The sequence below is a fragment of the Oncorhynchus mykiss genome, chromosome 10, assembly GCF_057628025.1.
Source record: "Oncorhynchus mykiss isolate SJ-2025 chromosome 10, ASM5762802v1, whole genome shotgun sequence".
Lineage (NCBI taxonomy): Eukaryota > Metazoa > Chordata > Actinopteri > Salmoniformes > Salmonidae > Oncorhynchus > Oncorhynchus mykiss.
Window position 1 is genome coordinate 60164290 of NC_143031.1, and position 13714 is coordinate 60178003.

General features: G+C 44.1%; 1 protein-coding gene across 1 annotated transcript in view; it reads left to right on the forward strand.

Annotated features, from left to right (window-relative positions):
* The window catches only part of LOC149980107 (uncharacterized), a 35409-nt gene extending 27260 nt beyond the window's left edge, over positions 1 to 8149 (forward strand). Inside the window, exons 3-6 of the mRNA XM_090187242.1 lie at positions 1 to 6156; positions 6301 to 6365; positions 6526 to 6671; positions 7229 to 8149. The exon at positions 1 to 6156 is cut by the window's left edge and continues 22571 nt beyond it. Coding sequence (XP_090043368.1) covers positions 1 to 6156; positions 6301 to 6365; positions 6526 to 6671; positions 7229 to 7599 — 6738 coding nt within the window. The 3' untranslated portion in view covers positions 7600 to 8149. The remainder of the gene's footprint in view (positions 6157 to 6300; positions 6366 to 6525; positions 6672 to 7228) is intronic.
* Positions 8150 to 13714: the final 5565 nt, after the last annotated feature.

Below are 13714 nucleotides of genomic sequence, written 5' to 3' on the forward strand. Positions count from 1 at the left end.
TTGACAACCACAGCTGCACCTACAGCAAAAACAGCTTCTCCCACAACAACCACAGCTGCACCAACGGCAACAACAGTTCCTGTTACAACATCAATGGTTTCAACAACAACAGCAGCTCCAACAACAACCACAGCTCCACTTACAGCGACCACAAACGCTTCCACAACAACCTCAGCTTTACCGTCAACAACCACAGCTGCACCAGTGGCAAATACAGCTCTTGTTACGACTGAAGTAACTCCTACAACAACAGCATCTTCAACAACAACCCCAGCTGCTCCCACAGCAACCACAGCTGCAACAACAATAACCACAGCTCCACCTACAGTAACCACAGATGCTAACACATCGACCTCAGCGTCACCTTCAACAACCACAGCTGCACCTACAGCAACAGCTTCTTTCACAACAGCCACAGCCCCACCTACAGTTACCACAGATGCTTCCACAACAACCTCAGCTTTACCGTCGACAACCACAGCTGCACCAGCGGCAAATACAGCTCTTGTTGCAACTGCAGTAGCTCCTACAACAACAGCAACTCCAACAACAACCACAGCGGCTCCCACAACAACCACAGCTGCACCAATGACAACCACAGATTCACCTACAGCAACAACAGCTTCAACAACAACAAACACAGCTGCACCAATGACAACCACAGATTCACCTACACCAACAACAGCTTCTCCTACTACAACCACAGCTGCACAAACAGCAACAACAGTTCCTGTTACAACTACAATGGCTCCTTCAACAACAGCAGCTTCAACAACCCCAGCTGCTCCCACAACAATCACAGCTGCAGCAACAATAACGATAGCTGCCCCTACAGCAACAACAGCTTTCCCCACAACAACCACAGCTACACCAACAACAACCACATATTCACCTACAGCAACCACAGATTCACCTACAGCAACAACAGCTTCTCCAACAACAACCCCAGCTGCTTCCACAACAACCACAGCTTCATCAACTACAATGACAGATTCACCTACAGAAACAACAGCTTCATCAACAACAGCCACAGCTGCACCAACGGCAACAACAGTTCCTGTCACAACAACAATTGCTCCAACAACAACAGCAGCTCCAACATCAACCCCAGCTGCTCCCACAACAACCACAGCTGCACCAACGTCAACCATTGCTCTAACTACAGCGACAACAGACACTTCCACATTGACCTCAGCTTCAACTTCTACAACCACAGCTTCACCTACAGCAGCAACAGCTTCTCTCACAACAACTACAGATGCACCAACGGCACCAACAATTCCTGTTACAACAACAATGGCTTCAACAACAACAGCAGCTCCAACAACAACAGAAGCCCCAACAACAACACCAGCTGCTACTACAACAACCACAGCTGCACCAACGACAACCACAGCTCCACCTACGGTGACAACTACCACTACCACAATGAGCTCAGCTTCACCTTTGACAACCACAGCTGCACCTACAGCAAAAACAGCTTCTCCCACAACAACCACAGCTGCACCAACGGCAACAACAGTTCCTGTTACAACATCAATGGTTTCAACAACAACAGCAGCTCCAACAACAACCACAGCTCCACTTACAGCGACCACAAACGCTTCCACAACAACCTCAGCTTTACCGTCAACAACCACAGCTGCACCAGTGGCAAATACAGCTCTTGTTACAACTGCAGTAGCTCCTACAACAACAGCATCTTCAACAACAACCCCAGCTGCTCCCACAGCAACCACAGCTGCACCAACAATAACCACAGCTCCACCTACAGTAACCACAGATGCTAACACATCGACCTCAGCGTCACCTTCAACAACCACAGCTGCACCTACAGCAACAGCTTCTTTCACAACAGCCACAGCCCCACCTACAGTTACCACAGATGCTTCCACAACAACCTCAGCTTTACCGTCGACAACCACAGCTGCACCAGCGGCAAATACAGCTCTTGTTGCAACTGCAGTAGCTCCTACAACAACAGCAACTCCAACAACAACCACAGCGGCTCCCACAACAACCACAGCTGCACCAATGACAACCACAGATTCACCTACAGCAACAACAGCTTCAACAACAACAAACACAGCTGCACCAATGACAACCACAGATTCACCTACAGCAACAACAGCTTCAACAACAACAAACACAGCTGCACCAATGACAACCACAGATTCACCTACACCAACAACAGCTTCTCCTACTACAACCACAGCTGCACAAACAGCAACAACAGTTCCTGTTACAACTACAATGGCTCCTTCAACAACAGCAGCTTCAACAACCCCAGCTGCTCCCACAACAATCACAGCTGCAGCAACAATAACGATAGCTGCCCCTACAGCAACAACAGCTTTCCCCACAACAACCACAGCTACACCAACAACAACCACATATTCACCTACAGCAACCACAGATTCACCTACAGCAACAACAGCTTCTCCAACAACAACCCCAGCTGCTTCCACAACAACCACAGCTTCATCAACTACAATGACAGATTCACCTACAGAAACAACAGCTTCATCAACAACAGCCACAGCTGCACCAACGGCAACAACAGTTCCTGTTACAACAACAATTGCTCCAACAACAACAGCAGTTCCAACATCAACCCTAGCTGCTCCCACAACAACCACAGTTGCACCAACGTTAACCATTGCTCTACCTACAGCGACAACAGCCACTTCCACATTTACCTCAGCTTCACCTTCGACAACCACAGCTTCACCTACAGCAACAACAGCTTCTCTCACAACAACTACAGATGCACCAACGGAAACAACAGGTCCCGTTACAACAACAATAGCTCAAACAACAACAGCAGCTCCTACATCAACCCCAGCTGCTCCCAAAACAACCACAGCCGAACCAACAACAACCACAACTCCACCTAAATCAACAACTGCCACTACCACAATGAGCTCAGCTTCACCTTCAACTTCTACAACCACAGCTGCACCTACAGCAACAACAGCTTCTCTCACAACAACTACAGATGCACCAATGGCACCAACAATTCCTGTTACAACAACAATGCCTTCAACATCAACAGCAGCTGCAACAACAACAACAGAAGACCCAACAATAACCACAGCTCCACCTACATCGACCACAGATGCTTCCACATCGAACTCAGCTTCACCTTCAACAACCACAACAGCAACTACAGCAACAGCAGCTTCTCTCACAACAACCACAGCTGCACCAACGGAAACAACAGTTCACGTTACAACAACAATGGCTCAAAAAACAACAGCAGCTCCTACATCAACCCCAGCTGCTCCCAAAACAACCACAGCTGAAACAACAACAACCACAACTCCACCTAAATCGACAACTGCCACTATCACAATGAGCACAGCTTCACCTTCAACTTCTACAACCACAGCTGCACCTACAGCAACAACAGCTTCTCTCACAACAACTACAGATGCACCAACGGCAACAACAATTCCTATTACAACAACAATGGCTTCAACAACAGCAGCTCCAACAACAACAGAAGCCCCAACAACAACACCAGCTGCTCCTACAACAACCACAGCTGCACCAACGACAACCACAGCTCCACCTACGGCGACAACTGCCACTACCACAATGAGCTCAGCTTCACCTTCGACAACCACAGCTGCACGTACAGCAACAACAGCTTCTCCCACAACAACCACAGCTGTACCAACGACAATAACATTTCCTGTTACAACAACAATTGCTCCAAAAACAACAGAAGCTCCAAAAACATCCCCAGCTGCACCAACAATAACCACAGCTCCACCTACATCGACCACAGATGCTACTACATCGAACTCAGCTTCACCTTCAACAACCACTACAGCAACTACAGCAACAGCAGCTTCTCTCACAACAACCACAGCTGCACCAACGGCAACCACAGTTCCTATTACAACAACAATGACTCCAACAAATGCAGCTCCAGAAGACCCAACAACAACACCAGCTGCTCCTACAACAACCATAGCTGAACCAACTACAACCACAGCTCCACCTACAGGGACAACAGCCACTTCCACAACGACCTCAGCTTCACCTTCGACAACCATAGCTGCATCTATAGCACCAGCTGCTTCTCCAACAACAGCCACAACAGCACCAACGACAACAACAATCCCTGTTAAACCTACAATGGCTCCAACAACAAGATCAGTTCCAACAACAACCCCTGCTGCTCCCACAGCAACCACAGCTGCAGCAACGACAACCACAACTCAACCTACAGCAACCACAGCTGCTTCCACAACAATCTCAGCTTCACCGTCGACAACCACAGCTGCACCAACGGCAACTACAGCTCTTGTTACAACTACAGTAGCTCCTACAACAACAGCAACTTCAACAACAACCCCAGCTGCTCCCACAGCAACCACACTTGCACCAACAATAACCACAGCTCTACCTACAGTTACCACAGATGCTAACACATCGACCTCAGCGTCACCTTCAACAACCACAGCTGCACCTACAGCAACAGCTTCTCTCACAACAACCACAGCTGCACCAACGGCAACAACCGTTCCTATTACAACAACAATGGCTCCAACAACAACAGCAGCTCCAACAACAACAGAAGCCCCAACAACAACACCAGCTGCTCCTACAACAACGATAGCTGAACCATCTACAACCACAGCTCCACCTTCATTGACAACAGCCACTTCCACAATGACCTCAGCTTCACCTTCGACAAGCACAGCTGCACCTACAGCAACAGCTTCTCCCACAACAACCACAGCTGCACCAACGACAACTACAGTTCCTTTAACAACTGCAATGGCTCTTACAACAGCAGCAGCTCCAACATCAACCCCAGCTGCTCCCACAACAACCATAGCTGCACCAACGACAACCACAGCTCCACCGACAGTGACATCTGCAACAACCACAACCACATCAGCTCTTGTTACAATTACAGTGACTCCTACAACAACATCAGCTTCAACAACCACAGCTGCTCCCACAACAACCACATCTTCACAAACTACAACCACAGCTCCAGCTACAATGACCACAGCTGCTCCCACAACAGCCACAGCATCATCTTCGACAACCACAGCTGCTGCTACTGCCACCACTGCCGCCCTCACAATGACCACAGTTTCTGCCACAACAACCACAGGTACTCACACAACAACCACAGCTGATAAAACAACAACCCCAGCTGCTGTCACAGCAGCTACAGCTGCACCAACGGCAACCACAGCTCCACCTACAGCGACAACAGCCACTTCCACAATGACCTCAGCTTCACCTTTGACAACCACAGCTGCACCTACAGCAACAACAGCTACTCCCAGAACAACCACAGGTGCTTTCACAATAACCACAGCTTCCCCAAAAACAAATGCAGCTGATGCTACAACAGCAAAAGTGGAGGCTTCAACAACCACAGCCGTCCCCACAACAAACACAGCTACTCCCATAACAAACACAGTTGATCAAACAACAACCACATTTATACCAACGACAACGACAGCTCCTGTTAAAATAAAAGTGCCTCCCACAACAACCACAGTGGCTCCCTCTACAACAACAGCTGCCATAACATCAAATGCAACAACAAAAGCTTCTGTGACAACCATCACTACTAGCCCTACCACAATTACAGCTAACCTCACAACAACCACAGGTGCTCCAACGACATCCACAGCTGCATCCACAGCTACCACAGCTGCTCCCAAGACAACCACAGATTCACCAACGACAACCACAGCTTCACCAACGACAACCACAGCTGCACCAACGTCAACCACAGCCACCCCTACAACAACTACAACTGCTCACACAACAACCACAGCAGTGCCAACATCATCCACAGCAGCTCCCACTACACTCACAGCTTCACCATCGATCACCACAGTTGCTGCAAAGACCAGCAACACCCACCACACAACAACCAACGTTTCAGCCGCAACAACCACAGCTGCTGTAACTACCACAGCTACAGCTGCACCAAAGTCAACTACAGCTGCTAGGACAACAACAACTGTTTCCCCAACCACCGCATCCACAAACCCTCTAACGTCAAATGAAGGTGTACTTATTCTAAAGTTCCGGATGAACCGTATGTTTATGGAAGCCTACAAAGATTCAAATTCCTTGGATTACATTACTTTGGCTTTAAATGTCACAACTGAGGTAAAAGTTTATCATTAATAGAAATATTGAAATGGACATTTACAAACATATCTTGCTTGAGAGTTATTAGTATCTAGTACACATTTTTTTGTCCTTAAAAAACTCATTATGCCCTCATATCTTTTGCCCTCTTCATTTCTACAGTTGAATGGAGGATACAACAATATATATCCTGTAATCTACCACAGATGCAACGTCATCAGTTTCTGGTATGTTCAGTTTTCATTTTTCATATTTCTGCAACTTACTTGCTGCTAGAACAAGTGTGTTATTTCCGTTTACCATTATTTAATAGTACTAACACTACTATAACCAATAATAATAACTTTTATCCCATTTCACATACATTCTACTTCTTTGATTTTTTAGGCCTGGATCTGTGGGTGTGACAACCACCTTGTTCTTCACGAATCAGTCAGTGGTCCCTAACTTTACAAATGTAGAGGACTCCCTCAAGACATCCATCCACATGTCCAGAGTTTTCTTAGATGTTATTCCTGACAGTATCAAAGCTGGTAAGAATGAATCTTAAAACAATATTTAGGAAAATTCATACAGTACAGATGATTGTTTGAAGCAATATTCCCGTCTGTGACACCATGTTTTTTTTGCTTTTTATGCTTAAAGCTTATTTACCAGCTCTGGTTTCATCAGTTGTGACCAAATTACATAATACTTGAATACTGTACCTCATTTAAAGGTCTATCTTTTATTTCAAAACCATTTCAATTATGGTAGTCTCTTATAAGACTATCTTTACCCGTAGATGTGAGCAAAAATGATTCTGGTTCTCTGATTTTCATCACTGATTATTTGAATCAGGAATGGGCAACTTTGATTGAGTTGGGGGCCACAAAAAAATGTGAGAGTTTGCAGTGGCTGGTGGGTCTTCATACCCACATCCCACATTTGCCATTAAAGCAAGTTTGCTGCAAATCTACAGATTTTGCCATGGGACGGAGATAAAAAGATTTTTACATCTTACATCTTTTATATTTTTGCAAGAAGATAGACTTTGGGGAAGGCTTTGCAGAGGCTTTTAAATGGTCCAAATCTGATTTTTTTCTTACAGAAATCCCGAACTCCCCGACTAATGCTACTCCTACTGATAAGACTAATGATACGACTAATTCTACGACTAATGACACGACTACGCCTACGACTAGTACCACGACTAATGCCAGGACTACTGCTATGGCCACTGCTACGACCACTGCTACGACTACTGCTACGACCACTGCTACGACCACTGCTACGACCACTGCTACGACCACTGCTCCAACCACTCCTATAAGTACTGCTTTGACTATTGAAACCTCCACGCCAGCAGCAGCCACGAAACCTTCAGAGTGTTCACATGCAGGCAGCAGCGCTATGGGAAGAAACAGACCTCAAGAAATGGTCACTTTACTACTTGCTTTAATGCTGATCTATTTCTTCTGAACAGAATAACTCTAGGACTCAATTAAACCCATTAAGTATAAGATATTCCACAATAAAGGCATATGTAACTTCAGCTATTAAGATTAAGAGATGTTAAGAAACATGTTAAGAAACTAAGCTAATACTAGCTTAGTTAAAGTAATTGCTTATCATTATGATTATGTTTAAAACTGTTAGTCTATTTTGTTTTGTACAAAATTGACCTCAATAGAAAATAAATCACTAAATAATGCTGGTAATGTGATGAAGCTAATTCTGCTAATGCCAGAAACTGGATTATTGTGTGAATGAAAGTAAATGTGTTGTGTTTTGATATTTAATATTTAGATTTGTTTTAGTATATCGCAATAGCTTATGAATAATGTAATATAATATTAATAAATTAGTATAATATGATATTAACTCATTAAATTAGAAAATGATCTTCGAAAACTAAAGGTTTATTCAGCAATATATATATTTTCTTCCTTACTGTAACCCAACTATTGGCGTACATTGAAATATTTGGAAATTACTTTGAAAACCCTTGAATAAATAATGCCATACACAATTTTTGAAAGAAGTCATTTTTTTCATTTCACTTCACCAATTTGGACTATTTTGTGTGTGTCCATTACATGAATTCCAAACAAAAATCAATTTAAATTACAAGTTGTAATGCAACTAAATAGGTCAAAAGCCAAAGGGGATGAATACTTTTGCAAGGCACTGTACAGCCACAACAACCACATCTTCTCCGACAACTACAGCATCTACAACATCCACAACAGTTTCCTGTACAACAACCATAGCCAGCCTGACAACAACCACAGCTGTTCCCAAAACAACCACAGATACAACCACAACAACCACATTTTCTCACACAACAACTACAGCATCTCCCAATACCTCAACAGCTTCCCCTATAACAATGACAGCTCTTCACACAATAATCACAGCTGCTGCTACGACAACTACAGCTGTGGCTTCAAAAACAATAGCTGTCTCCACAACAACAACAACAGCTGCTCCCACAACAACAACAACAGCTGCTCCCACAACAAATACAGCTTCCCCTAAAATAACAGCTGCTGACATGATAACAGCTGTGTCTACAACAACAACAGCAATCCTGACAACAACAACAACAACAACAACAACCAGATCTGATTCTGATACAACCACATCTGCACCAACAACAACCACAGCCACAGATCAGACAGCCACATCAGTCCCTACAAAAACCACAGCTGCTCCTAAAACAACCAGATGCACCCACAACATCCACGTCTTCTCCGACAACAACCACAGCTGCTACCAACACAACCACATCTGCACCAACAACAACCACAGTTACAGCTTTGACAACCACAGCCGCCCCCACAACAACAACTGCTGCTCCCACAACAACCACAGATGCACCCACAACAACCACATCTTCTCCGACAACAACTACAGCATCTACAACATCCACAACAGTTTCCTGTATAACAACCATAGCCAGCCTGACAACAACCACAGCTGTTACCAAAACAACCACAGATACAACCACAATAACCACATTTTCTCACACAACAACTACAGCATCTCCCAATACCTCAACAGCTTCCCCTATAACAATGACAGCTGTCCCCACAACAACAACTGCTGCTCCCACAACAACCACAGATGCACCCACAACAACCACATCTTCACCGACAACAACTATAGCAACTCCGACAACAACAGTCATCCCCACAAAAACCAAAGCTGCTCCCGCAACAACCACAGCAGCACCCACCCAACCACATTTTCTCTAACAACAACTACAGCACCTCCCATAACCTAAGCTTCCACAACAACAATATCAGCTGTACCCATAACAACCACAGCTGCTGCTGCTACGACAACTACAGCTGTCCCCACAACAATAACAACAACAACAGCTGCTGCTATGATAAAAACAGCAGTGACTACAACAACAACTGTCCTCCTCACAACAACCACAGCTGAACCCACAACAGCAGCTGCTGCGACAACAACCACAGCTTTTACTGACACAACCACATCTGCATCAATCGCAGCTCCGACAACCACATTCATCCCCACAATTTACGATACCTGGTCCCCGGTCACAAATATGTAACATTTGAGTAGATTAAATATTTTTCACCAAGCCGCCCCTATTACCCCCTATTAAAGCTGCAATATGTATTTTTTTGAGTGACCCGAACAAAAAATAGCTCTGTCATTCTCATTGAAAGCAAGTCTTAGAAGCGGTAGATCTATTCTACGCGTGCTATTTCTATGCTTCCTGTTCTTAAGTTTAGGTTTTGCTTCTTTTACTTTTTACACCAGCTTCAAACAGATGTAAATACAATATGTTTGGTTATGGAAAATATATTTAACAGCGGTTTAGATGGCACAATGATTCTCTACACTAAACTTGCTTGTTTTGTCACATAAACAGGAAGCTGAACCTCAAAACAGGGCATCCCTATAAGGTCACGATTGGATGTGTGCCAGGATGGATAGCTAGTCAACGGGGGATGACAGTAAACGGGGGTGATACGATTTTTTGAGGGCTCTAGGTAATGCTTTTCTATGGAGGAACGCCTTGTTGTCTGTGGGACAAAGTTTTCACTGTGAAGAGTTCATTTCCCATGTTCAGATTTAGGCTTGCGTTCATCGGGAGAGTCTGCTGAACGATCCCATGCATGTCTTGTTTCTAGCCTCAACCATTCTGCCGATGTCATTAAAAAGCACATTAGACTCTAGGTCAGGCTTCAAGTGTGCCCTACCTACCTACCATGTAGTGGGTGGAGGAGCACGTTAATTGTTAATTAGGTTAACACAGTCTAAGCCATGTCTAAGCTGGGGGGGGGGGGGGGGGGGGGGTTCTTCTAAGTTATTTGGAATTGTTTTAAAAAGGTCATACCAAGGATCATTTGAATTTTAAGACCCCTTGGCATATAACCAAAAAATATATACATTTTTTTATGAAAAATGATTTGGGGCCTTACTGCTATTAGTCTTGGTCTTTTTGTAAATGTGTATAATTTTATGGAACTGCCACATGTGCCAATCTCATTTAAAATCAAATTATTAGAGACACACATGTTTTTTTCACTCACCATGCGTCATTTGTGTAATGGTCATGTTAGGTGAAAGTGTCATTTTTTGGGATGTGAGCACTCAGTTTGTTTGTTTGTTTTTCCACATTTTGTTACATCACAGCATTATTCTAAATTTGATTCAATTAAATGTTTTCCTCATCAATCTACACACAATACCTCAAAATGACAAAGCGAAAACAAGTTTTTAGAAACTTTTGCAAATGTATAAACAGAAAAAACTATAAATCCTTATTTACCTATAGATTCAGACCCTTTGCTATGAGACTCGAAATGTAGCTCAGGTGCATCCTGTTTCTATTGATCATCCTTGAGATGTTTATATCACTTGATTGGAGTCCACTTCTGGTAAATTCAATTGATTGGACTTGATTTGGAAAGGCACACACCTGTCAGTATATGGTACCACAGTTGACTGTGCATGTCAGAGCAAAAACCAAGCCATGAGGTGGAAGGAATTGTCTGTAGAGCTCCTAGACAGGATTGTGTTGAGGCACAGATCTGAGGAAGGGTATCAAAAAAAGTCTGCAGCACTGAAGTAACCCAAGAACACAGTGGCCTCCATCATACTTAAATGGAAGGAGTTTGGAACCACCAAGACTCTTCCTAGACCTGGCCATCCGGCCAAACTGAGCAATCCAGGGAGAAGGGCCTTGGTTAGGGAGGTGACCAAGAACCCAATGGTCGGTCTGACAAAGCTCCAGAGTTCCTCTGTGGAGTTGGGAGAACATTCCAGGTTTGGCAACCATCTCTGCAGCACTCCACCAATCAGGTCTTTATGGTGGAGTGGCCAGATGGACGCCACTCTTCACTAAAAGGCACACGACAGCCCGCTTGGAGTTTGCCAAAAGGCACCTAAAGAACTCTCAGACCATGAGAAACAAGATTCTCTGGTCTGATGAAACCAGGATTTAACTCTTTGGCCTGAATGTCACGTATCCCTACGGTGAAGCATGGCAGTGGCAGCATTATGCTGTGGGACTGTTTATCAGCGTCTGGGACTGGGAGACTAGTTAGGAGTGAGGGAAAGATGAAAAGAGTAAAATACAGAGAGTTCATTGATGAAAACCTGCTCCAGAGCGCCCTTATTCCCTTTCCAACAGGACAACAACCCTAAGCACAAAGCCAAGACAACGCAGGAGTGGCTTATAGACAAGTCTCTGAGTGGCCTAGTTTGAGTGGCCTAGACAGAGCCTGGACTTGAACTCTATCGAACATCTCTGGAGAGATTTGAAAATAGCTGTGCAGCGACAGTCCCCATCCAACCTGACAGAGCTTGAGAGGATCTGCAGAGAAGAATGGGAGAAACTCCCCAAAAACAGGTGTGACAAGCTTGTAGCGTCAAACCCAAGAAGACTCGAGGCAATAATCATTGCCAAAGGTGCTTCAACAAAGTACTGAGTAAATGGACTGAATACTTACTTAAATGTAATATTTCATTATTTATTTTTTTATAAATTCACCAAAAAATTGAAAAAACTGTTTTTTTTCTTTGTCATTGTGGGGTATTGTGTGCAGATTGATGAGGGGAAAAACTATTCAATCCATTTTAGAATAAGACTGTTAGGTAACACACCTGGAAAAGGTCAATGGGTTTGAATACTTTCCGAATGCATTGTTGTTATATAAAAGTAGAGACAAAGATAGTAAATGTTACATCATACACTGCAGTTGAGGAACAATGGGAAAGACATTCCACTTTGAAAGTTGATAAACTTGTATCCCCAATTTTAAATTGCCCATGAATGTTGTGGTACACATACTGGAGAGCTCCTCTTCTACACCTATTCAGCATCGTTCCCACCCTCTTAAGCTTTAGCCCCTCCCATCTATTTAAGGATTCACATGTGAGGACGTGTTAAACAGAGCGAGTAAGGTAGTGTTGTAAACAACCAAAGATTTCAAGACTAAAAGTGGTGAAAGTGGTAGCCTACAATAAATCAAATCAAATCGAATTTTATTTGTCACATACACATGGTTAGCAGATGTTAATGCGAGTGTAGCGAAATGCTTGTGCTTCTAGTTCCGATAATGCAGTAATAACCAACAAGTAATCTAGCCAACAATTCCAAAACTACTACCTTATAGACACAAGTGTAAGGGGATAAAGAATATGTACATAAAGATATATGAATGAGTGATGGTACAGAGCGGCATAGGCAAGATACAGTAGATGGTATTGAGTGCAGTATATACATATGAGATGAGTATGTAAACAAAGTGGCATAGTTAAAGTGGCTAGTGATACATTTATTACATAAAGATGCAGTAGATGATATAGAGTACAGTATATACATATACATATGAGATGAATAATGTAGGGTATGTAAACATTATATTAGGTAGCATTGTTTAAAGTGGCTAGTGATATATTTTACATAATTTCCCATCAATTCCCATTATTAAAGTGGCTGGAGTTGAGTCAGTATGTTGGCGGCAGCCACTCAATGTTAGTGATGGCTGTTTAACAGCCTGATGGCCTTGAGATAGAAGCTGCTTTTTCTGTCTCTCAGTCCCTGCTTTGATGCACCTGTACTGACGTCGCCTTCTGGATGATAGCGGGGTGAACAGGCAGTGGGTCGTGTGATTGTTGTCCTTGATGATCTTTTTGGCCTTCCTGTGACATCGGGTGGTGTAGGTGTCCTGGAGGGCAGGTAGTTTACCCCCGGTGATGCGTTGTGCAGACCTCACTAGGCAGTGATACAGCCCGACAGGATGCTCTCGATTGTGCATCTGTAAAAGTGTGTGAGGGTTTTTAGGTGACAAGCCAAATTTCTTCAGCCTCCTGAGGATTAAGAGGCGATGTTGCGCCTTCTTCACCACGCTGTCTGTGTGGGTGGACCATTTCAGTTTGTCCGTGATGTGTACGCCAAGGAACTTTCCACCTTCTCCACTACTCCTCCCGTTGATGTGGATAAGGGGGTGCTCCCTCTGCTGTTTCCTGAAGGCCACAATATTTTCCTTTGTTTTGTTGATTGTGAGGTTATTTTCCTGACACCACACTACGAGGGCTCTCACCTCCT